This window comes from Chelonia mydas, chromosome 3 (genome assembly GCF_015237465.2).
Source record: "Chelonia mydas isolate rCheMyd1 chromosome 3, rCheMyd1.pri.v2, whole genome shotgun sequence".
NCBI classification, from domain to species: domain Eukaryota; kingdom Metazoa; phylum Chordata; order Testudines; family Cheloniidae; genus Chelonia; species Chelonia mydas.
Genome location: NC_057851.1, coordinates 56,202,813 through 56,227,815, shown reverse-complemented (window position 1 = coordinate 56,227,815; position 25,003 = coordinate 56,202,813). Strand labels below are relative to the sequence as shown.

Genomic DNA, 25,003 nt, shown 5'->3' with positions numbered 1-25,003 from the left:
TGCTTGTACTGATCCCCATCTTCCCTAATTTAATTAATAATTTCCCATGCGGTATTGTGTCAAATGCTTTACTGAAGTCCAAGTATATTAAATCTACTACATGCAGTCCCCTTATCTAAAAAAATCAGTTATTTTCTCAAAGAAGGAAATCAAGTTAACCTGACATGATTTACCTCTGGTAAATCCATGTTGCATACATCACCTTTACCATTTACGTCTCTGAATTTAATTATTCATTCCTTCACAATTTATTCTAAAACCTTGCATACTGCTGAGGTCAGAATAATGGCTCTGTAATTGCCCGGGTCACTTTTCTTCTTTTTCTTAAATATAGGTACAATGTTAGTTATTCTCCAGTCATATGGTGCTACCCATGAATAGATAGATTTATTAAAAATCCTTGCTACCAGACTAGCAATCTTATGTACCAGTTCTTTCAGTATTCTGAGATAGAAATTACTCAACCCCCCAATTTGAGCGCATTGAACTGAAAGTTTTTCTTCCACCTCGAATGTGCTAATTTCCATTTCTAGACACCCGTTCCACCAGCCGTACTGCCTTAATGCACATGTTCCATATTATCATCCTTACTGACTACCAAGGCAAAGTATTCATCTCGGTTTTGGGCCATACCTAGACTATCTTTAATCTCCTTCCCATCTACACTGCCCAATGGCCCATCCTCATCTTTCCGTATTCTCTTTTTATTTACATAACTAAAAAAACTACTATTTATTTTAATTTCCTTGGCAAGAGTTAATTCAGCTTGACTTCTAGCCTTTTTCACTTTATTCCTACATTTTCTAACCTACACAATGTACCTTTTTTGCGAATCAACCCCTTTTTCCATTCCTCATAGGCGCTCTGCTTACTCCTGTTAAAAAATTTTTAGGTGATTATTCATCCAGCTGGGTATGGAGCCCTTCCCTACAAATTTTTTCCTATTGCTGGGGGTGCAAATTTTCAGATAGTTTTTGTATAACTGATTTGAAGAAATTCCTAGCCTCCTCCACATTTAAGTCCTTGAACTCTTCAATCTAGTTGATTTCTTTAACTAATTTCTTTAATTTCCCAAAGTCTGCCCTTTAGAAATCAAAAACCATAATTAACTAACTGGTTTTGATTACCCTTCCATTTAATTTAAACTCAATCATTTAATTGAAATCAAAAATTTCCATGGGAACGTGTTAATTTTGACAACATTTCATTTAGAAAAAATAGAAACTAAGCTTTTTTGATATGGTTGAAATGTTCTGTTTTGACCTTATTGGAATGGAATGTTTCAACTTTAACGAACACTTCATTTTGATTTTTTCTAAACAAAATTTCATCAGAATCGACAGGTTCCCACAGAAGCTCTGTTTCAATAAAACAGCATTTTCTGCAGAAAAACACTTTGTTGAAAAATTTTCAGTCAGCACTATTAGTAAATGAATACAGAATACTACAAATTTATATATTGTTTCCCCCTGTGGGAATAGAATGTACACTTAAAATTTTGTCTCTGCTGTCAAGGAGAAATAATGCTAAAGCCCTGTATTAGGGCAAAAAACATCATAGGACTTTTCTGTTGCAATGCCTAAAGCATGCAGGTTTCAGTGCTTTTATCCTAGTTTTCTATTAAGGCTTTTTCTTGGTTATACTGACATCTAGTGGGCAACAATTTTTTAAAAAACTCCACTTCTTTTGCATTGCAACTGACTATCCAGCATTTATCTAGACTGAGTGAATTTAAAGTAACATTTTATGATTTTGTAAAAAATAATTTTTGTTTTTATTTTAATTATGAAGTATATATTCTCTTAAAGGTGTACTGTAAAAGCTCCCAATCCTGCACTGGAAGCTGCTAGGGGATGAACCCCTGCAGTCATGCAGAGTCCTATTAATAGGGACCTATGAAAATCAAAATTTCATGGACTGTGCAGAAATAATGAAATTAGTCCAATACCATGATTATTCCAACAGCAGGGAGGGGGAAGCAGGCATCTCCATTTTCACCTGCCCGCTGAGGATGCAGCTACTTGTGGGTGGTTAGCTGGCCAGTCCCATCCCAGAGCAGTGGGGTATGGGGTGGTGATAGACTAAACCTACCCTGGGGAGTAGGGGGTGCAGGCTGGGGAAAAAATGTCTCATCGATGGCCAGTGTGCCGAATGGCACCTGAATGAACATCGAGAACCAGCTGAGCACATAGATGACCCATATGGTGCTGGCCAGTCCAATGCAGCTCTGACCCAGGCCACAGGTCTGTGCAGCCAGCAGGGAGAAGAGGTAGCACTGACAACATAGAGATTAGGAGGCCTTGCCCAGTCCAGCCCACGGCAGACCCTGCAGGCCCAGGGGAGATGTAGCATTGCTGGCTGGTGAAGAGCTGAGACTACTGGCAGGGAGATGAGAGTATGAGCGGGCCTTGCCCCAGCAGAGGGCTTGGAGTGTGAGGGGGCCCTGCTCTGACAGGGGGATTGGAGTGGGGGGATGGATCCCAGTCTCAGCTCCTTGCCAATCAGATCCAAATATCAATCCAGATCTGAATGTTGCAAAAGGCCTTTATGTGTACAACAGGCCAAACTAAAACCCAAATCTGAACACCCTAGAATTCTGGGAAAGTTCTGATCATGATCAGTATTCAGATCTTACCATTTGAGCCAATCTCTATATCCTGCAGCAACTAAGTTTTCCCTAATGGTACACATAAGTTCTGTGTAACCCTGCTTGGAAGGATAGCTGGTGCATTTGTATACCTTTACATATAAATAGATAAAACAATTTTTTTCTTTGAACACTTAGATGCAAGGGACCTCTTCTTCTTGAGGCAAATCCAGCTCCATCATCTGTAGCCAAATCAATGCAGTTCCATTGCACTAGGGTGGAATCTCCATGGGAGCCATACAAAAGGTGTTCACCCTCTGCATAGTGTGGAACACAGCTCCATGCTGACTTGGGGCACAATACCACACAGGAGGCAGGTCGGAGCAGCACATTGGCTGGCCAGGGACAGAGTTGGAGCAGAGGGAGGCATGATAATCATCTTACATGTGAAAGCTGTTGACTCCAGGAAGAGAGAGGTGGCACAAATTTGGGGTGGCACAAATAAGAACAATGGGGATGAGCAAGAGAATAAAGAGAATATTTAGCCTGAGTAACAGCAAAATTTTCCTAAGCAGTGAGACCTATCAGATTGTTCAATAGTCTGCAAGGAAAGTTGTGGATGCCTTGGATTTCGGGACTTCTAACAACAAACTGGACAAAGCACCAGAAAATATAGTACAGGGACCAATCCTGCATTAGCAGGGGATGGTATGTTCCACAGACCTCTGATAATCCATGAAGTACTTGCTAGTGGTCTGCAGAAAGACAATCTCTGTATTTAAATGTGGTCCACACTATGAATACCTTTTGGAACTCCTGAATTAGATAGCTTCAAAGGTTTTTATCACAGCCAACTTCTATGATTCTATAACTATAGGGATAACAGGTAAAATTTTCAAAAGATTTAGGAGCCTAAGTTCCACTGAAAGTCAATGGGACTTAAGCTCCTAAGTGACTTAGGCACTTTTGAAAATTTTACCCAAGAGGAACATCCAGAGTTATAGTAATAAAGATTTTTTTTAAGGCCAGATTCTGATATCCTTACTCTGTTTGATTAGTACCTTACTCCTGGAGTGATGCCATGGAAATAAATGAGAGCATTTCACGGAGCAAGGTGTTACTTAGCATAAGGGGGTCAGAATCTGGCCCCAGGAGTTTTGGAAAGGAAAATGAACTCTCTTGCTTCAGGGCATAAGCCAACTCCTAACTAATGGAGTCAAGAAGAAACTTTTCCTGGAGGCAAATTACTCTACCATTGTCTTCTGCAGGGTTTCCTGCACAGTCCTCTGAAGCATATGCTATTAGCTGCTGTTAGAGACAAAATATTAGATGAGATAGTCCACTGGATGGATCCAGTATGATAATTCCCTTCTTCCTATACAAATTCGGAAGTATATTCATTGATATTTAGTATTCTGAAAACATAAGACCCTCATCAACATAAGACATCTCCATAGTATGTGAGCATGGGCTCCCTCACACAGAAATGCTGCAAAATATTCTATCGATGTACAGTGTGAAGCTCAAATCTGAGCATGCATGAGAGCCAGAAGGGAAAAGAGAATTATTATGGAAAATAATACACATGCTTGAATCTGAGGTTTGTGTTGTGTTGTTTCCAAGATACAAGCACAATGAGCTAAATGGCTCAGGCTTTACCAAGCCACAGCCAATGTCTTTCAAGACTGACCTGACATCTGTGGCTCACTGAAATTCCCCTTCTTGCTCAGGCTTATATAGACCCTAACGCTTATTTGGCTAAGCGAGTTGCATACGTTTTGTGCTAATTTGCTTTGTGAACTGCTGCCAGTCATTGGGATGACACTAAATAGTGTCCTAATTTTCTCTCTGCAGCAATATGTGATCTGATTCTCTTTTCCATATTACGTTTGTATCCAGTGCCATGCTAAGCCCTATGTGTGAAGCTCCAAGCGGTATATGCTTTCCCTGAACTTTGCTGTAGATTCCTAAATTTCAAAACTTCAGGGTTTTGGGAACACTACATTTTTACTGAGATTTATTCATATCCTGTAATATGTGTTGAGTGGTTTACCAGTTGCAGAACGAGTTCTTATAATCTGACAAGAACTCACCTCCCCTTTATGGCTTTTCCTCTGTTCTCTTAGAGCTACCACATTAGTCAAAACAGAAGCTAAGGAATTTTTCTTTTTTCCTTTCCAGTAAGGAGCTTTTCCAACTTTGTCTTTTATTTTCTCCCTCATAGACAGTTACAAACCAAAGGTCCAAACCCGGAATCATTGCTACCGAGAACAGTGCTTACGATCCTGATTTCAGTGGATCTACTAACAGTAGGGAACACCATACTCAGTAGTAAATGTTTGCAGAATCGGATCCTTAAATGCATCTGACTGCTACTATCGCCCACTTTAGACTATATGAATCTCTAAAGTTTTGTGAACAGCAAACTAAAACTAAAATTACGCACTTTTAAACCAGTCTTTAAACTTGTGCTCCCAACCCCCCATCTGTCCAAAACTCATTTAGGTGAATGGGATTCTTTCTATTGACTTCATTGGGCTTTGGAGCAGGCCCTGAATTTGTATGTACACAAGCAATAATTTACATGCCCAGATGGGAATTTGCAAGCACAAACTGGATAGGAAACATGAAGCTAAATTTCTGAGAGCCATATTAGAGGAAATTTTGGAAATGTGACTACAAAACTGTACACTTTTAGAGCAATCATTATTAACCTCTATGACATGTACATTTACAAAATATACATTATGTTTACTGGTATCCCATGGAATATTGTAAACAGTTAGAAACTATTATAAATTACAACTTACCAACTAACCAAAGTTTAGTGACACATTTTGTGATGCCTTATCATTGCTTTATTACTCACTTATTTGCTATTGTGCATAACTCAGTCATTTTTAATGGCTCTCCCAATCACTAGTGTAAATTACTGAGGTTCTGCTCAAATAAAACTATCCAGCCCTTTTTAAAATTACAGCTCCAGTGTTTGATTCTATGGCCTCTTGAGCCAGTGACTGGCTGCATACCATGTTGATTTTTTGTAAACTTGTCTGTCATTAATAAATCTAAGTGTGCCTCTTCTCAAGACACCAGAATAGTCTGCTTGTAACCTTCCATGACTTTTTTCTTTCATGAAGGAACATTTGTTAAAAAAAAATGTAAACAACATTTAAGTTGTAACGTTAACTGTCAAAACCAAAACTCAAAGCTCAGGATGAAATATGCACCTTAATTTAGAATTCTAGTTTGCTACAAAACCATACACTATTAAAACCTTTACCTAGGTTTTGTTAGTTATCCCAGCCTATAGCCTCAGTCCTGCAATGAGCTCTGTACAGGCAGACCCACATTGACTTCAAGAGGGCTCAGCCTCATTGCAGGATCAGGGCTTATACTTGTTTCTGTTTTGTCTCATCATTGCAAATGTAGATTTCATTCTTAAACTGTGGGGAATTTCACTGTCTGGCAGGAGGAACTTATCTTCTACACAATTCAACAGTGTTAATACTCACATTGACTTGTACTTGTATTGACCAGTCTCCAAGTAGAGGGCTTGTTGATAATTGAAATCTTCTGGAAACCATACCCAAATCACCTTTCTCTGACAACCACTGCTGAATCAAATTTCCTCGAGGGTCCTAAAGTAAAACCCATGTTGCATGTTAAATGTGAGCATACTCAGGAGCATGACTTGACTGAAAATTCAAATGTCAAGCTGATTCCAGTTTATTGCTAGATTTCCAATGTGTACTCACCCGGATGTATATGCTTAGAGAAGTTTTGAAGGGTTTGAGATCAGGGTCAACAGTGACAACCCGAAACTTCACTTCTTGGCCTGGTTTATATAGAGACTTGTCAGTCTGGATGAAGACAGAGATACTCTTGTGCTCAAATAACAGGCTGGTGCTGTTAGAGAATAACAGCCGGCCCTCGGCATGGCCTTTCACCAGTAACTCATAACTGCCAGCCCTGCTGTTCAAAGGCAGCTGAAAGAAAAAGAGTATCTCTGTTACAGTCTCATGTACTGCAGTTTGTAAACATGAAGGGTAAGCGTGTTTCATAAAGACATGTCTTGTACACCCTGACACCTTTAGGAGCAGGTCAACAGATTTAGTTCACAAAAAGAGAAATATGTTTTCAGTGTGAAAACTGTCCCATTCTTGTGAATATGTACTTCTCTGAGAGGCCTCCTGTTTTCAAATAGTGCTTGCTAGGTACATTTCCACCCAGCTAGTTTGACCTTCAAATATATCATTTTGGAGAAATCTGAAACAAATGGCTCACTCCAGCAGAAAGCAACCTCCTCAGTAAGTAGCTCTGCAGACTGCCTGGGATATACAGCCACTTGGACTACTTCTGATTGCACAGAGGTACTTTTCCCTTGTGAGCAAAATCCTGAAGTGATAGTGATGAGCAGCCTACCATTCCTCCCCATAGGGAGATCCTTAGCTGTTTGGATGCAGAGTTGATTGTTGGACTTCCATAACAAGCCAACCTATTTCCTGAGTAGTTTGGCCTGTTATGGAACCAACATCCATAATTTTCCATAGACATGCCCCAGCAGGCTGAAGAAACATTGCACTTGGTAGCTAGGAGTCTGACTCTAAAAGTGTCATTCCTTGCAACTACCCGCTAGTTGTCTGAGAACTTGCATCAGATGTGCCTTTCTGAAACATTTTCTTCTTATTCCTGCCTATAATCAGACTCAACCAAAATGCAAGCAGGAGGCTTTCTATGTATGTATATATATAGCTGGAGCACTGAGAAAAATTTATAGTTAAAGTTGCCTAAGCATTTCCACTTAACTCGCCCCACTCTCCTTTTTTTTAGTTCAATTGCTTAGCAATTTCCACAATTTTCACTTTGGGGGCTGAAATTTTCCCGACTTGGTCATTGTCTGCTAATGAATTTTCCTGGAAAGTTTGAACAAAGGCCTGATAAGGAGAGTATGCCGGATTGGATGGGGGAGGGGGATTAGGCACTTAAATAGCACTGAGGAACTGGGCCATCACCCTGGGAAGAGTGCCTTTCAGGGAAAATTGGGTTTTATTTGGCCATGTTACAGTGGCTTAAAAGTTTGTACGTAGCACACACACTATAATTTTTCTAATAATACTTTTCAAAATAATTATCTCCCTCCCCCCAATACTTTAAGGAAAAAACAATAATAAATGTAAACCTCCAGGCTCCGCCCCCAACTGGCCGCCATCATAGCTTTCTATGCAGGTTCAGTGCAGAAATCCTTTCAGCAGTACCTAGCAGATATGGATGCCCTATGCAGGGCCTGAGTAGTGTAGAGAGTCAGGTGGTACACAGGGGAGTTTCACCCTGAATGAGGCATTGGTACATAATGAGTGAGCCTCGGGTACTGTGGATCTTTGACCCATGCTAACCCAAATTCTGGGTCCTCTTGTGCCATCAGATTTTTAAACAAAACACCCAGATGATTTCTGGTTAAAAAAAAAAAAAAAACTTATGGTGTGACATGGCCTTTTGTTTGCAGTTAGAAAGGTGTAAATATAGAATCTGAAATCAAATCAATTTAAACACAATAGGTTAACATTTTTCAGTAAAACATACAGGAAATTAAGTACACACCTCAAACTGGTAATGAGAATTGCATCTGTTAATTCACCAGGCCCAGCACTGAAAAATGTCATACCATATTCTGTAAATAAACTCTCTCTTGCTTTTAAAATTTGTTTTAAGGTCATATGAGTGAATGGAATTTCCAGGGTGGGGAAAATGCCATACAATGACCATACAGATTAAATCATATGTCTATACAGAATGTGTATCTATACGTGTATGCACACAGAAATCAATAATTTTTATTCTCCTTTGTAAATTTTCTATTTATATAAGCAAGTAAAAAAAGTGAAAATCAGGAGTTCAGCATGAAGGAAAATATCTTAAAATATACAGTAGAACCTCAGAATTATGAACACCTCAGGAATGAAGGTTTTTTGTAACTCTGAAATGTTGGTAACTCTAAACAAAACATTATGGTTGTTCTTTCAAAAGTTTACAACTGAACATTGACTTAATACAGCTTTGAAACTTTACTACGCAGAAGAAAAATGCTGCTTTCCCCTTTTTTTTCAGTAGTTTACATTTAACACAGTACTGTACTGTATTTGCTTGCTCTCTCCGTCTCTTTCTGCTGTTGCTGCCTGGTTGTGTACTTCCGGTTCCAAATGAGGTGTGTGGTTGACTGGTCAGTTCGTAATTCTGGTGTTCGTAACTCTGAGGTTCTACTGTACTCTCTTTGCTCTCTCTAGTTATATCTTTGTTTCCTATGCCAAATACACATTTATCACAGAAACCAAGACCATCATTCAAATGAGGACTTACCAAACTACATCTTTGAAGAGGAATGCCACACTAAACTTGGTGCTTTTTTTTTTTTAAACTGGAGTTTTTAGTAGACACACTGCCAAGAACATATGATTCATGTCTTCTAAACCTCTCACACTTCATGGACAAATATTCTAGAAAATGTTAACTAAAGGGACACAGCCCCACTTATAACTTCTGTCAAAAAATTGGCTCAATATGTAAAAAAAAAATTAAGTTAAATTTATGAACATTTTAATATATTTAATGATATGGTATTAATTGTGGAAACAGGCAAGATCCCCTAAGAAAAAGTCCAAGAAATATTCAGAGCATTCAAAACAATGGATAAAACAAATAAAGAGCTTGCTCCTTTTTATCATAGCAATTGAAAACATTTCTAACAATTATTATATGAGCACACTTGCAAGGATTTAGTTTGATTTTTTTTTTTACTGAAAAATACACATTGATTATTTGCAGTTCCCAAATACATTTTTCATAGATTTTATTATTATTAATAATGGCAGCCAAAATGGATTACTCTATCACTTTTTGACTTCCCAATAATGCTAACACATCCTGAAAAAAAAATCATTTTTTTCTTCCTATCACTTCCCTGGCTATTTCATCCTTCTTGATGCCGATGTCGGAAGTTATCAGGCTTGTAAAGTCAGCAATAGGGAAATGAGGTAGCATAACTGTTTTGCTAAAAGTAACTTGAGTCCTTGCTCACATTTCTCAGCTGACAGAGACCACAAGCTCAGGAAGTCACTGCTAAAATAATGGTAGCCATTGACTCCAACTCCTCAGCTCCATAAAAAACTACTCTAAAAAGGGCATTTCCTGACCAAATGGGAGTTACTCAACTCTTGGGTGCTGTCCAGTAGGAGCTTGTTATGTGCTTTCCCATTTACCCTCTCCATCTTTTTTTCATGATTCTCTCCTCCCTCAGCCATGACAAAAATCATTCTCGCTCACAAATGGTATTCTTGTCCTCAATTTCTTTTTCTTAACAATAACAGTAATAATAATAGCTGAGCTATGAATAAAAGAAGTACAGCTGTAAATCACATCAGTTACTGTCATGAGCTCTCACCTCAGCCCATGAAGTTACTGTTTCTTTCGGAAAATATGACAATCAAAAATAGTAACTCACAGTAACACATTATGTAGATTGTATTACCAGACAATTACCCTGTAGGTAATATGGTTGACTACTGTAGCCATGCTAATGAAAAAGAACATTCTCCCCTCGAAAGAATGAATTAGTTATCATTAATGCTACAACTTAGTCACAGAGGTCACGGCAGTCACGGATTCTGTGACTTTACCAGACCTCTGTGACTTCTACACTTCAGGAGGCTGTGCGCCCCTGCCCTGCAACTGAGGCTAGCTGGAACCAGGACCCTGCAGCCCCAGCCTTGTGGCTTCTACCGGTGGCTGCAGTCAGGGCCACGTGCCACAGCCGAGGCCATGCGCCCTAGCCCTGCGGCTTCCACCAAGGGCTGCAGCCAGAGCTATGTGCCCCTGCCCGGCGGCTTCTGCCAAGGCCGTGAGCCCTAGCCCCGTAGCGTCCCGGGCTTGGCGGGGTCTGCAGACACGGCCGTGTGCCTCAGCCCCGCACTTCCACCAGGGGCTGCAGCTGGGGCCGTGTGCCCTAGCCCCACAGCGTCCCGGGCTTGGTGGGGCTGCAGCCAGGGCCACACAGCCCTCTTGTGGCTTCCCAGGGCTGTGCATCCCTCTCCGGCTGTGGCCAGGGCTTGGCGGGAGCTTCAGTCAGGTCTGCACACCTGTCCCACAGCTGCGGCCAGCTCTGGAGCGTGGGCTGTGTGCCCCGCGTGGCTGTGTCCCCCGCTGCGGCCACTGGAGCCGAGCTCAGCCTGTCAATCCCCCCATGGGACTCCAGTCCTCCCCCTATCTAGCCCTGCCCCCTGGTTATTTTTAGTAAAGTCATGAACAGGTCACAGGCTCCATGAATTTTTGTTTATTGCCCATGATCTGTCCGTGACTTTTACTAAAAATAACCAAGACAAAATCTTAGCCTTAGTTATCATAGCTTCAGATAGTAATTAAAGACACTAGAAGCTGAACTCTACAGACTCCTTGGGTGTATCAGAGCCACCTTTAGATCTAACACTTCCTGGAACTGGCCAGTACACAATTTCAGTCTTCATCACAAATTAGCACAGCCTCAGGGCTGCTCTAAATTGTGCAAGCTTGTACTAGTCCCCTAGAGGCCACTACGGTGGGTGGGGATCACCAGGAACTGAAGAATGCACTGGTCACACTCATATCTCCCCCAACAAAGCCCAGGCTTCAGCAATAGAGCTTGGAAGGGTGCCCTAGAGTTGCTGTAGGGATTTCCCCACCAGGAAAGACTCCCACTGGCCTGTTAGGACAGCTTTAAGGCTGCTTTGTAGCACTGGAGCATCACAGATCCACCTTTTCATAGGCTAGAATCTGGCTCATAATCAGTTTTCCTCTCTTTTTATGTGGTTATTCACTATGTATTAAAATACGTTAGTAATCACAGCAACTACCTCCTTTCAAAGCTTGTGGGAAATAATGGGATTTAATACGGGAGTGGTTTGAGGAGATGTAATGGCTCTTTAAGAAGTGAGCCAATAATTCATAACAATTAACATAGCCAGTGAATTAAACTCTTTTCTGTTCATGAAATATCCATGAATGGGCTTCAATTCTTAGTCTGTTTGCTGAATGAATGTTTTGTGCAAATATATTGCAACCTATGGATTTCTCACAATTCACAAACTGTTCACTGTGAGTGTTGCTTCAAATATTTGATATTTGCCAGTCACATTCAGTTGTTTTGATTGAGTATTCATGTTATTTGGGGTCTGAATATCAAAGATGCTTAGCATCTGCATCTCCCATTGACTTCATTTGGAGTTGCTGATGCTCAGAACCTTTGAAAACTAGCCCTTGGTAAAATGTGTTCCTTGATAGGATAACATAGCTCTTAAAATCAGATTTTCAATGTGAATACTTATGATTACAAATTCAGAATGCACTTTCCACCTCTCACACATTCTGCAATATCCGATTAACATATTGTTTGAAGTTGGAAAATTTGTTTGCTAGAGAATGTAATTCCAACAGAGTATTGTGTATGAACACAATGTGAAATTGTTTAAAATTTTGATCTAATATTTGTGGGTGGGGGTTTTGGCACTATTTATCTAGCATTCACAGTGTGTTGGGAAGAATGATGTCTACCAATCAGTGTAAATGCTGTTCAGATATTAGAGTCCTATGCCAGCTGATGCTGGGACTTGCCTTCTAAACCCTTCAATTATTCTATAACAAGCTACAAAAACATTTGGAATGGGATCTCCCTGGCTCACTGGTCAGCTAGGGGATGCACTCCATGAGTATCAAAATAATTTGCACCTTAAACACACTACTATATATCATGTCATCAACCTAAGTCAATAAAAGAAGCATTGAGAGACTGCAGTTATCCAACACAAACATTTGCTATGAAAGTCAGGTAGTACCAGAAAAGAATACTTACTGCTGGAAGAACAAGAGTTCCAAAGGAACCTAAATTAAGAAGGGAAGAGAAAAATAAAATAAAGTTCTGCCAGCAAGCCTCATTTTATCAAAAACATCAACATTAAAAAGATTGTAGCTCTTAGTGACTTGCATCCTCAGCAACAATTAACTAACAATCCTCACAGAGCATTCACATTCCTGCAGTTCTGACCCGGAATAGGTGGCATTCCAGGCTGGGGAGAAGATGTGTCAGAGCTTGAAGGGGCAGAACAACAAAACCATGCACTGGCCAGTAAAGCAGCTCCTTGGGGGCCTATATCAACTATTGCAAGTTAGAACAGCTTTGTGCCAAGGCAAGTTCAGGCCCTGATAGGTCCCAGGACCAAGAGAGCAGAAAGGTGGCATGTAATCCCATCTCTTCTCTCCAGATGTCCTGACCACTGCTCTAGCACACCAACAGCTATGGACTAATATTCTTTCTTCCAAATGCTTCACTCCTTTATTTAGTTCTTGTGTACCATTTTGGAAAATTTGAAAAATTGAACAGCTATTAGTAGGGACAGGTATAGGGTGGTCTAAGAGACACAGCACAAAATCTCACCCTTGGTGTTGTGCCAAATGTTTAGTGCACTTCATTAGTTCCATTATAAAAGTGTTTTAAATGCTTTCTATACTGGTGAGCTCTCTTTTGGATAGAAAAATCACCTCCAAGCATTTCATTGAACTGAACCCATAGTGAAACTAACTCACTACTCACCTTTTGCAAAGCTAACGAGCTCTGTCCTAATAACGGCCTTAGATCATCTAAACTAATAAGACAGTGAGCTCCCTGTAAGCTCGAAAGCTTGTCTCTCCCACCAACAGAAGTTGGTTCAATAAAAGATATTACATCACCCACCTTGTCTCTCTAACAAAAAGCAAATCAGAGAAACCAACAAATAAAAAACAAACTGCCCAAACTGAAGAGTTAGCACATCTTGTCTGCTAAAAAGTAAGCAAAGAAGCATGCCAGTTAAGTGCTAATACACAAAGGGAGGGGAAGGCAGGACGAGATTCCCACCCACACAAACTGTTAGGTAGCATCCCCCTCTAGCATCCAGGAATGCACTCAGTGGTACACCAACCTAAGGGGGCATGGCCTGCAGATCAGAGAGCATCATCACCATCTAATGAGCATGCACCATGATCCTGCTCAGTGGAGCAGCAAAGTGACCCTTACAGAGCATCACCTTGGCCTGGGTCCCAAGGAATCCTGCTCTGTCTTGCAGTAGCAGGATTCCTGTGGAAGAGGGTGCAGCAGGAATACCTCTCTGCTCCCTCTTAAATTCAGCCATTGGTTTGGACCTAAAGCAGTCACAGAGCTTATTGAATTCATCTGATGACAACAGAGCTCGCTATTCTCTCCCACATTATTATCATCATCATTTTGTAGTCTGATTACTGCATGGAAATACAGGAGAAAGAGGTCCATGGAAAGTGGTCCATCAGTGGCACTCCCTGTAACTTAATTATATGGTGCAGGCAAGTCTGAGGAAAATGAGTACAGTTTTGCTTTACGTAATGTGAATAGAACTGGGGCTACCCGCACAAAATTCTCTGAGGAGTCCTTGTGGCACCTTAGAGACTAACAAATTTATTTGGGCATAAGCTTTCGTGGGCTAAAACCCACTTCATCAGATGCATGGAGTGGAAAAAAACAGAAGGCAGATATATATACACAGTACATGAAAAGATGGGAGTTGCCTTACCACGTGGGGGGTCAGTGCTAACAAGACAATTCAATTAAAGTGGAAGTGGGCTATTCTCAACAGTAGAATACCAAGAAAGGAAAAATCACTCGTTAGCACTTCCCACCTCTTCCACTCAGTTCCCCAAGAATGCAGTTTGACTTTAGTCTCATCACTCAGTTTCCTTTATTTGGCGTACAGCAGAGCTACTCTGAGCTGATGAGACTAAAGCATGGGGGGTCAGGGGGTAGGGCACACCACACATCCAAAGTTACACAGCAAACCTCTCCCTTCCATATACATTTACACATCTCATTGCATTAACTATATACTGCATAACACATTTTGTGATTGGCTTGGTTACTTTGTAGGAACCAATCCCTGTACAGCATGCTCTGTACAGTTCTGCCTCTTAGCTTACTAATCCATTTACTTATCTTAGCACAAATATTCTGTTTTCAGCCTGCTAATTAATTTATCCCCTTACTCCTGTCTTCCAAGAAATAAGGCCTCCCCCATGTTTAATTTAGTCAGCCTACATTCCTACCATGTGTAAGGCATATTAAACACCACATTAATAGGTATTACATGCATGGTATTAATATAATATACATTACATACCTAAAGTGTTGGGAAGTTATACTAAATTAATGTATTATGCTCTTCCCACAGTTCCATTCACCATATCCCACCACACTTTGCAAAGCTGAAGTCAGCTTTGGCATTAGAATCATAGAAGTGTAGAACTAGAAGGAACCTCGAGAGGTCATCTAGTCCAGGAAAGGAAGGAATGCCCAGTCAAAAAGGTACCCTGGTGGCTCCGGTCGGCACTGCCGACCAGGCCATTAAAAGTCCAGTCGGCGGCGCAGCAGGGGCCCGGGGCTAGGGCAGGCTCCCTACCTGCCCTGGCCCCTCACTGCTCCCAGAAGCAGCCACAGGTCCCTGCAGCCACTAGGCAGGGGCAGCTAGGGGCTGGGAGGCTCCACACACTGCTCCCCGTACTAAGTACCGCCCCCTCACACATACCCCACACCCCAACCCCCCTGGCCTAGCCCGGAGTCCCCTCCCACACTCCAAACCCCTCATCCCCGGCCCCACCCCCAGCTAGAGCTTTCAACTCCCTACACACCCCAACACCCTGGCCTAGCCCGGACCCACCTTCTGCACCCCAAACCCCTCATCCCTGGCCCAGCCTGGAGCCACCTTCTGCACCCCAAATCCCTTATCCCTGGCCCCACCCCCAGCTGGAGCTTTCACCTCCCCACACACTGCAGTGTTTTCAATGTAGAGCTTTCACCTCCCCACACACTGCAGTGTTTTCAATGTAGACATATCCTAAGTTGTAACATTAACATTGTAGCATTCTAAAACCTAGTGTCCTCAAGGCTTCTACTCTGAGCCAGGTGCTAGCCACACAGACCTGCCCCGCAGTGCTCTTTGTTTTTGATGTATGGTTGAGGAAGCCTGCATGAGGCTGTTTGCAGGGCCACACAAACTATGGAATATTAATCGACTGTTTCCTTTACTCTTATGCAGTGCTAAAGTAATGTCACCCCTTTGCTGAGTGGGAGAAGAAGTTGAGTCTGCAGGTCATTTTCGAACAGGAGGAGAAATCACTGCTGTGGAGTCTGGGCATTTTCTTAGTGTAATTAGTTTTATTTGCACATTCTAAGGAATGGTAGGAGGGAGAACAGCAGAATAAAGATAATGAATTTCAAGAAGCCAGATTTTAGCAAACTCATGGCATTAAGTAGGTAAGATCCCATGGGAAGCAAGTCTAAGTAGAAAAACATTTGAAGACAGTTGGCAGTTTTTCAAAGAGACATTATTAAGAGCACAAGATCAGACTATCCCACTGCATAGGAAAGATAGGAAGATGGAAAGAGACCACCCTGGCTTAACCGGAAGATCTTCAATGATCTAAAAATAAAAGAAGAGTCCTACAAAAAGTGGAAACTAGGTCAAATTACAAAGGATTAATATAAACAAATAATACAAGTATTAGAAAGGCCAAGGCACAAAACAAGATCACACTAGCTAGAGACATAAAGGGTAACTTGAAAACATTCTACAAATACATTAGAAGCAAGAGGACAAGGTAGGCCCATTACTCAATGAGGGGGGGAAACAAAAACAGAAAATATGGAAATGGCAGAAGTGCTAAATGACTTCTTTGTTTCAGTTTTCACCAAGAAGGTTGGTGGTGATTGGACATCTAACATAGTGAATGCCGGTGAAAATGAGGTAGGATCAGAGGTTAAAATAGGGAAAGAACAAGTTAAAAATTACTTGGACATATTAGATGTCTTCAAGTCATCAGGGCCTGATAAAATGCATCCTAGAATACTCAAGAAGCTGACTGAGGCGATATCTGAGCCATTAGTGATTATCTTTGAAAAGTCATGGAAGACAGGAAAAGGGAAAATATCGTGCCAATCTATAAAAAGGGAAATAAGGACAACCCGGGAATTACAAACCCGTCATCTTAACTTCTGTATCCGGAAAGGTAATGGAGCAAATAAGGTGATAAGTAACAGTCAGCATGGATTTGTCAAGAACAAATCATCTCAAACCAACCTGATAGCTTTCTTTGACAGGGTAACAAGCTTTGCAGATAGGGGGGAAATGGTAAACGTGGTATATTTTGATTTTAGTAAAGCTTTTGATACTGTCTCGCATGACTTTCTCATAAACAAACTAGGGAAATGCAACCTAGACGGAGCTACTATAAGGTGGGTGCATAACTGGTTGGAAAACAGTTCCCAGAGAGTAGTTATCAGTGGTTCACAGACATGCTGGAAGGGCATAACGAGTGGGGCCCTGCAGGGATCAGTTCTTGGTCCGTTTCTGTTCAATATCTTCATCAATGATTTAGATAATGGCATAGAGAGTACACTTATAAAATTTGAGGATGATACCAAGCTGGGAGGGGTTGCAAGCGCTTTGGAGGATAGGATTATAATTCAAAATGATCTGGACAAATTGGAGAAATGGTCTAAAGTAAATAGGAGGAAATTTAATAAGAACAAATGCAAAGTACTCCACTTAGGAAGGAACAATCAGTTGCTTATATACAGAATGGAAAATGACTGCCTAGGAAGAAGTACTATAGAAAGGGATCTGGGGGTCATAGTGGTCCACAAGCTAAATATGAGTCAAGAGTGTAACACTATTGCAAAAAAAGCGAACATCATTCTGGGATATATTAGCAGAAGTGTTCTAAGCAAGACACAAGAATTAATTCTTCCACTCTACTCCACGCTGATTAGGCATCAACTGGAATATTGTGTCCAATTCTGGGCACCACATTTCAGGAAAGATGTGGACAAATTGGAGAAAGTCCAGAGGAGAGCAATAAAAATTATTACAGGTCTAGAAAACATGACCTATTAGGGAAAATTGAAAAAATTGGGCTTGTTTAGTCAGGAAAAGAGAAGACTTGAGAGGGGACAGGATAACATTTTTCAAGTACATAAAAGGTTATTACAAGGAGGAGGGAGAAAAATTGTCCTCTGAGGATAGGACAAGAAACAATGGGCTTAAATTGCAGCAAGGGAGGTTTAGGTTGGACATTAGGAAAAAATTCCTAACTGTCAGGGTGGTTAAGCACTGGAATAAATTGCCTAGGGAGGTTGTGGAATCTCCATCCTTGGAGATTTTTAAGAGCATGTTAAGAGCATCCACCTGTCAGGGATGGTCTAGATAATACTTAGTCCTGCCATGAGTGCAGGGGATGACCTCTCGAGGTCCCTTCCAGTCCTATGATTCACACCAGTCCTTGAACTGAGATGGTCACTAACAGCATACAGGCAATCTCCTCTTACAGAATTCTCAAACCAAACACTAATGCCCACTTACCAAGAAGTAACTCTGCACCAACTTGGAGAGATCAAGGCTGAGATCAAACTATCTTGCTGAGATCAAAAGACTCTACAACACAATATTAACACCAATACCGTATTTCTTCAAAAACTGAAAATCCCTTATGTGTGACAGCACCTTCTAGTGACTCCCTCCATAACAATAAATTTAACTGCATCATATGAACCATCCTAATTGTTGTTTCTTCAGTGGTAATTTTTCCTTTATAAGTTAGCATTTTATAATGTGTACAAATATACTGAAATATTTTCACAGCCCGTCCAAGTCCATATCTGGTCTGACTCTGAATTTTCAATTGAATTTGTAACTCAGACAAAGTTTTAAATTTTCCAAGCAGTGCAATAGATTTAATCCGTTCAAATTAATGGAAGATGTGGGACTAAATATCCTGCACTACTTTGAAAATCCCAACCAAAAGTTCCTCCCAAAATAAGTGTGCTCTCTCTCACTCACAATTTGCCCATACACATGCATGGGCATGCCCAAAGTCTTACATCTGCCTACACTGTTCTTAGCAGGAGCAATGCCTGTTATTCAGACATCAGAGTAGGCTAAACCTCTATTAAGAAAAAAATCTAATTATCCCTGGAAATGATGTCTTTACATTTTCTAGATTTCTACTTTTTTCATTTCTGTATGTTTTCAAATGTAAGGCCCTTCCTCATCTCATCCAAGGTTGCAGTGGTTAGTCTAAAAAAGTAAATATTTACCTTATCAAGACATTGACCTTACTGCAATAAATTGAGATATCATCCTATTCTCATATCAACACTGCTTAAGAAAGGAATAAAATCATATTAGAAATGAAGATCTATACAGTAAGGAAAAAAAATCCACAATCAAAAATATTCTCTACTTTTTTGTTATGCACCCATCTGCCATATGGGCCCTGTCGAGGGCCTCGCAAATAATAGTGACATTGTCCTCACAACACCCAGTGAAGTATGAAAGTATTGTCTGAATTTTTACAGATGAGGAACTGAGTAACTCTTCCAAGACTACAAAGAAAGTCTGTGGCAAAGCCAGGAATTGAAGCCAACTCCTCCTGAGTTCCTAGCCCATCATCTTAACCATAGAATATTCCCCTCTTGACAGGAAATTTCTACTGAAAACCAAATTCTAATCTGTGCAAAATTCTGCTTAGTACTTAATCTTTTACTTAATTTGATTGAAAAAGGTCAGGTAATCGCAATGTGACCCCAGAGTGATCGTTTCCAGTTCCCAGTGTAAATCAGTTCGAAAACAATGGAAACATGTGGGGAATTCAAAGAACATTGGTGCTAGTATTGATCCACTTTCATTACTTACTTCCTGATTTTTCTTCAAATAAAGTCAGTGACAAATCTCTCACAGATTTCAATGGGAACAGGATCAGGCCCTTATGGACCTGTCTACACATTCAAATCTAAGTTGTTCACAGATTGTGTTATAAAACGATAGTCCCCATCTGTGTTATAACAGGGTCTAGTCTTGCCTTGTAATTGGGACCAAAGCATGTTACTAAATTGTGATACATAGTTGTCTATAACATAATGCAGTAATATGGTTATAACACAGTTTAGTAATCTGTATGCAAGCAAGACTATTCCACTTTATAGTATGGTTGGGAGATTATATATGATAGGCTGTGATGGAGTGTACCAACTCCGTACTGGGGCCTCCAGGGGCGGACTAATCATTGTGGGCCCAGGTGGCCATGCCCCCTTTCCCCTGCTGCACATGCTCCAGGTGGAAAAGCCAGATAAAAGGAGGCTGCACAGCTCAGTTGGGGTGGAAATGGAGGAGGAAGGACGTACCATGCTGGTTCCTGCAACGCTCCTGGCAGTAGAGCCTGAAGACCCAGACTACACTCCAGGTGACTCGCTGACTGCAGATACTGCCAGGGAAGCCAAGCCACTGCCTGCTGAGGAAGCTGCTGCCTGGTCTATGTCCCAGCCCAGAGGGTAGTAAGGCAGATAGACTGTTTGTTTGTTTTGCCCCACCCAGGGGCCATAGAATGATTGATATTTTGCCCTGCCCAGAGGGCTAATTCCCCCAGGGCAACTGCCTGCCCCAGCCAGGAGGTTGCAGGCCATAGACTTTGTTTGCTTTGCCCCGCCCTGGGACTGCAATCTGCTTTCTGCTTTGCCCCTCCCAGGGGGCTAATTCCCCAAGTGTTGCTGCCTGCCCCACCCAGGAGACTGCAGGGCTCCAGAATGGTTGTTCGTCTTGCCCCAGCCAAGAGGCTCCACGGCTCCAGACTGTTTGTTTTGCCCACCCAGAGACTACAGGCTATTTGTCTAAGTGACCCCGTCAGGGGCCGGGACCCACTTGGCCGAAATCACCCGCTTAACGTGGGGACCCCGATGATGGGGTGCACCAACCCCACACTGGGCTGACGGGGACACCCTAGTTCGACACAGGGCACCCCGTCACATAGGCATATTCATTTAGAAGCACTGATAGACCTATTATAACCTGATCCAACAAACACAGTAAATTTGCCATTAAGGGCCATAAGAAGTTAATAGATTAAAGATTGTCTCCCCTTTGTTATCAAAATTATGAAATATATATTAAATATATATTCTCTCCTCCCTTCTTTCAAAAGACCAATTACATGATTTTCATAACTCTGCTATCCAGCAATCTAGGAAGCCCAGTTTCTAAGGTCATGGTTGAACTCATCCCCCATTACATTACAAAAAGCCTTGTGCATTCTCTTTATATAATAGATGGAAGTCCAGCTTTGAAAATAAACTCATGCAATATTTTAGTACTTATATACATTTAAAGTCAAGACCTTGTTTGAGGGACCCTAATAATCTGGATGGACTGTTTGGAAACCAGACCATGAATCTGCCAAAAGAATGATGTTGATGTAACTAAACATAAGTTAGTTAATGTAACTAAAACTAATCAAGGCACAGTATGGTTTACATACCTATGTCAATACTTACTATTGTTATAAAGATAATGATGTGATCCATAGACATATGGTACTAAAACAGGCTCCATTCATTAGAGAAAGTAGTTGTAATACTGTACAATTTTACTCAATTTATTTCTCAGGAGAATTAGTTCTATCAGACATAATATATTTCTGATTGATTTCAGTTAAAAATCAAATAGCCAGAATAATCCCATTAAAATACATTTCACATATTCTTACTCTTTTCATTTAGAAAGAAAGTGGAACACAGGAATTGCCACACTGGATCAGACCAGAAATCCATCTAATCCAGTATCCTATCTGACAGTAGCTAGTACCAGATCTTTCAAAGGAAGATGTGAGAAACCCTGTAGTGGACAACTATAGAATAACCTCTCCAGGGCAAAAGTTTCTTCCTAATCTCCGTGAGTTAGTGGTTGGCATGAGCTCTGAAGCAGGAGGTTTATATCCATTTATTTTTAAAACATTTTCCTATATAATGTGACTGTGAATGTTCTTGTGATCCATATAAGCATTCAATCGTTTTACAAATCCTGCTCGGCTCTTGGGCTCAATATATATTGTAGCATTGAGTTCCATATTATTTCTTTTATCAGTTTTAAATGTGTTGAATATCAATTTCATTGGGCATCTGCTTGTTCTTTGTTATGAACACTGAAAACACAGCTTCATAAAACTGGTACTTCCTTCGTAACATGTGCATCCTGTGTGTATTGAGTCATATGGGCTGATTTTAGTGACAAAAGTAAGTTTTTAGTACTTTTTTCCTATTAGCACTGCACAAGTTACATCACTTAAAGAGAGAGGGAGAAATGGATAACATTTTCGTGTACATGATCAACAGAATTGTTCACTAAATTCTATTCAGGTATACCTGTGTAAACTTATTAAAGACAGTGGGTTTGAAGCAGTGTCATAAAGGCATAATTTTAGAACAGTGTTGTTGCATTGACATAGCTAATGGCTTAATTTGGCCTGAAGAACCTTTATTACCCATGGTGATCATTCACGAGAAGGAAAAAAACGTAATTTGACTCTCAATTGTACTTGTTTCTTCTCCCTCCTGAAACATAAATTCAGGTCCTGAAGTCTTTACTTAGGCAAATCTGCTTCTGATATCAATAGGAGTTTTGCCAGAAGTAAGTACTTAAGGATTGTGCTTCCTTATATTTCAAAAATTAAGTTTTCTCCTTACTGAGCTCCTGGACAAAATGAAAAAAACAATCAAATGTTCACCCAGGTCCTATATATATATATATATATATATATATATATACACATATATATATATTTTTTTAAAGATATAGCATTAATTCTCCTGATTCTTTTTTTTTTTTTAATGAGGTAAAACCAGAATAACTCGGCTGATCTGGGATGGGCAAAGGAAAAACCCTACCTAGTATATGCCACCCATTAGAATTTAAACATGGGTTCAGCCACATGACTCATAACCACCAGGCCTTCTTGCAGAGAAACACATTCCAAAAGCCAAGTCTTCAGAAGCACCCAGGTTTTAATGGCAACTGCTTATATACATCTGTGGGTAGAATTTGGCCTCAAGCAACTTAGAAGTTCTCTCAGTGTTGTGTTTGTTCTACCTTTAGAGTGACAACCTTTTTTTTCTTAATGTCTCTAGGAGTTCTCATCAGCTGAAAAGTAGTTTATGCAGCCACTGACACACAGACCCTCCCCAGGCCTCTTAGTTTTCACAGCCACAGAGGCTTCAGGAGTTCCAGGCAATAAGCAAATAAATATTTTTCTTCTCTTTGGCAACTGACAAGCACAGCATTTTAGCATTCTGGCCCACCTCACCACAGCTGGAAGCTTGCCATTCTCCTTGATTGCCATATATGGGAGGAACTTCAGAGAGTCCTTCAAAGTACTTGACATGTGAGTGGGCAGCCTCTCTTCTGATCAATGATATACTCCTCTTGAAAGCTTCTCTCTCTCACCAACAGGAATTGGTCCAATAAAAGATATTACCTCATCCTCCTTGCCTCTCTGTTGATCTATTCCTGACATTAGCCATGGAACTCTATTAAGAGCAGTATAAGCTTATCTACAGGAAACCTGGTTCTCCCGGAGTGGCATAAGGAAAAGATTTCAGAGTAGCAGCTGTGTTAGTCTGTATTCGCAAAAAGAAAAGGAGTACTAGTGGCACCTTAGAGACTAACCAATTTATTTGAGCATAATGCAACCGATGAAGTGAGCTGTAGCTCACGAAAGCTTATGCTCAAATAAATTGTTTAGTCTCTAAGGTGCCACTAGTAATCCTTTTCTTTATAAGGAAAAGACTTATCAGTAAACCAAGAGGGGTTTTTTAAAAGGAACTCTGGTATTTGAGTGATGACTGAGGCAGGTTTTAGATTAACATATGTATTTAACTAACAACAAGAAATAATTTATAAAGTAAACGGCTGTAATGTAGCCTAGCTGTATCTTCTGTCTCCGTCCTTACAACTCATTCCTGTCTCTGTATGCGAGTGACTCGTGAGTTGACAGGTAGCATAGCATTGCCTGCAGTCAGCAAGGACAATGCTTCTCCGTAACATGCCCAAATACATCCATTAATGATAATAACTGCTTTGTATTTAGCACCTTTTACAAGAATCTCAAAGGGCTTTATAAACATTAATTAATTAAGCCTCATTATTACACCCACTTTACATATGTTTTACCTGGAATACAAGGTGGTAACTGATTCACTGAGGGTCACATCAAGTCAGTGTCAGAGCAAGGAGCAGAAACTACAGTGGAGCCTTGTCTACACTAAGGAATTTAAATGAATAAATCCTTACTGTTACTAACACCATTTCATCTGCACTGGTGTTGGCATTTTGAGAGCCCTACTGAAGATGGCTCCCTGGGTCCAGCACCTATTTCCAGCACTATGTTGATTAGGCTCAGGCTCATTAAGCAGGTTTAACTGACTTGACCCTGGCAATCCATCCACACAATGATCAGAAGCATTGTTAACAATGGTGCAACTGAACTGGCGTTAGCAACAGTGTGAGTTATTTTTGTAAAAGTTCTCTAGTGTATCCATTGCTTAGGAGTTCTTACTACCAGGACCATTACCCTACTATCCATTGTTCCCCCCTACCATAAGGAATAAAACTGAAAATGTTAACTTCAAATCTTTCCAAGTCAAAACCATAAATAAACCATCTGTATCATTAGGTCACATTTAGATTCTGATCACTTCATAATGATCTTGTTAGGAACTTAACACAGCCAAGTCTGAGACTTTACTTTTAAGTGTTAATGTGAGCTGCCTTGCCAGGAAGGTTTTCCCACATTCTCACTGCTCTAATAGTAATCCCTTCAAACTCCAGCCAAATTTCATCCTGAATGAGCTAAGGACTTTCTCAACTGAGATTATGATTCAAAAGTTCTTCTGTATGCTAGTATGCTGCTAAAACGTGTATCACACATTTTTTCAAAGCTTTGCTTGTGACAAAATTAATTAATTAACAAAATTCTGCAGACAGAGTAAACACCAATCCCGCAGCCACTGCTTTGGTATGAAACTGCAATAGAATTTTGCTGCAGACACATAAGATTGCTTTATTTCTGGCTTTAAAAGATTAGTGTGATTCCTCCAAGGGCTTGAACATTTTGGGCCAGATTCTCATCAGGTGTAAATCAGCATATTTCTAATAGAGCTATGCCAGTTGAAGACCTGGTCCTTTTTGCAACTATGGAGCATGACTAAAGATATCAAAAGCATTTTCCGTGGCCAAATCTTAAATCTCTTACTCAATCAAACCTCAGATTGAAGCCAAGGAAAGTTCTGTAAAAGTAATAATGACTAAAAACTGAGGACCTCGTGTTGTAAACAAGGTGGAGCCAAAAATCCCGGACACCCAAACCTGTAAGGCAAAACAGTGCACATCACCATAGGCCGTGAGCCTGATTCTCCAGTGCCTTGCACCTTGTGCAGTCACTTACACCTGTACAAGAGGTATATAAAATGCTACCATGCTGATGTACACAACGTACAAATGAGGCTGTGAA

At 40.6% G+C, this 25,003-nt stretch overlaps 1 protein-coding gene across 1 annotated transcript in view; it reads right to left on the bottom strand.

Annotated features, from left to right (window-relative positions):
- CD109 (CD109 molecule) overlaps positions 1-25,003 on the bottom strand; it is a 124,413-nt gene that overhangs the window by 77,991 nt on the left and 21,419 nt on the right. Inside the window, exons 3-5 of the mRNA XM_037894336.2 lie at positions 12,465-12,493; positions 6,346-6,576; positions 6,103-6,228 (exon numbers count right to left, since the gene is read on the bottom strand). Coding sequence (XP_037750264.1) covers positions 6,103-6,228; positions 6,346-6,576; positions 12,465-12,493 — 386 coding nt within the window. The remainder of the gene's footprint in view (positions 1-6,102; positions 6,229-6,345; positions 6,577-12,464; positions 12,494-25,003) is intronic.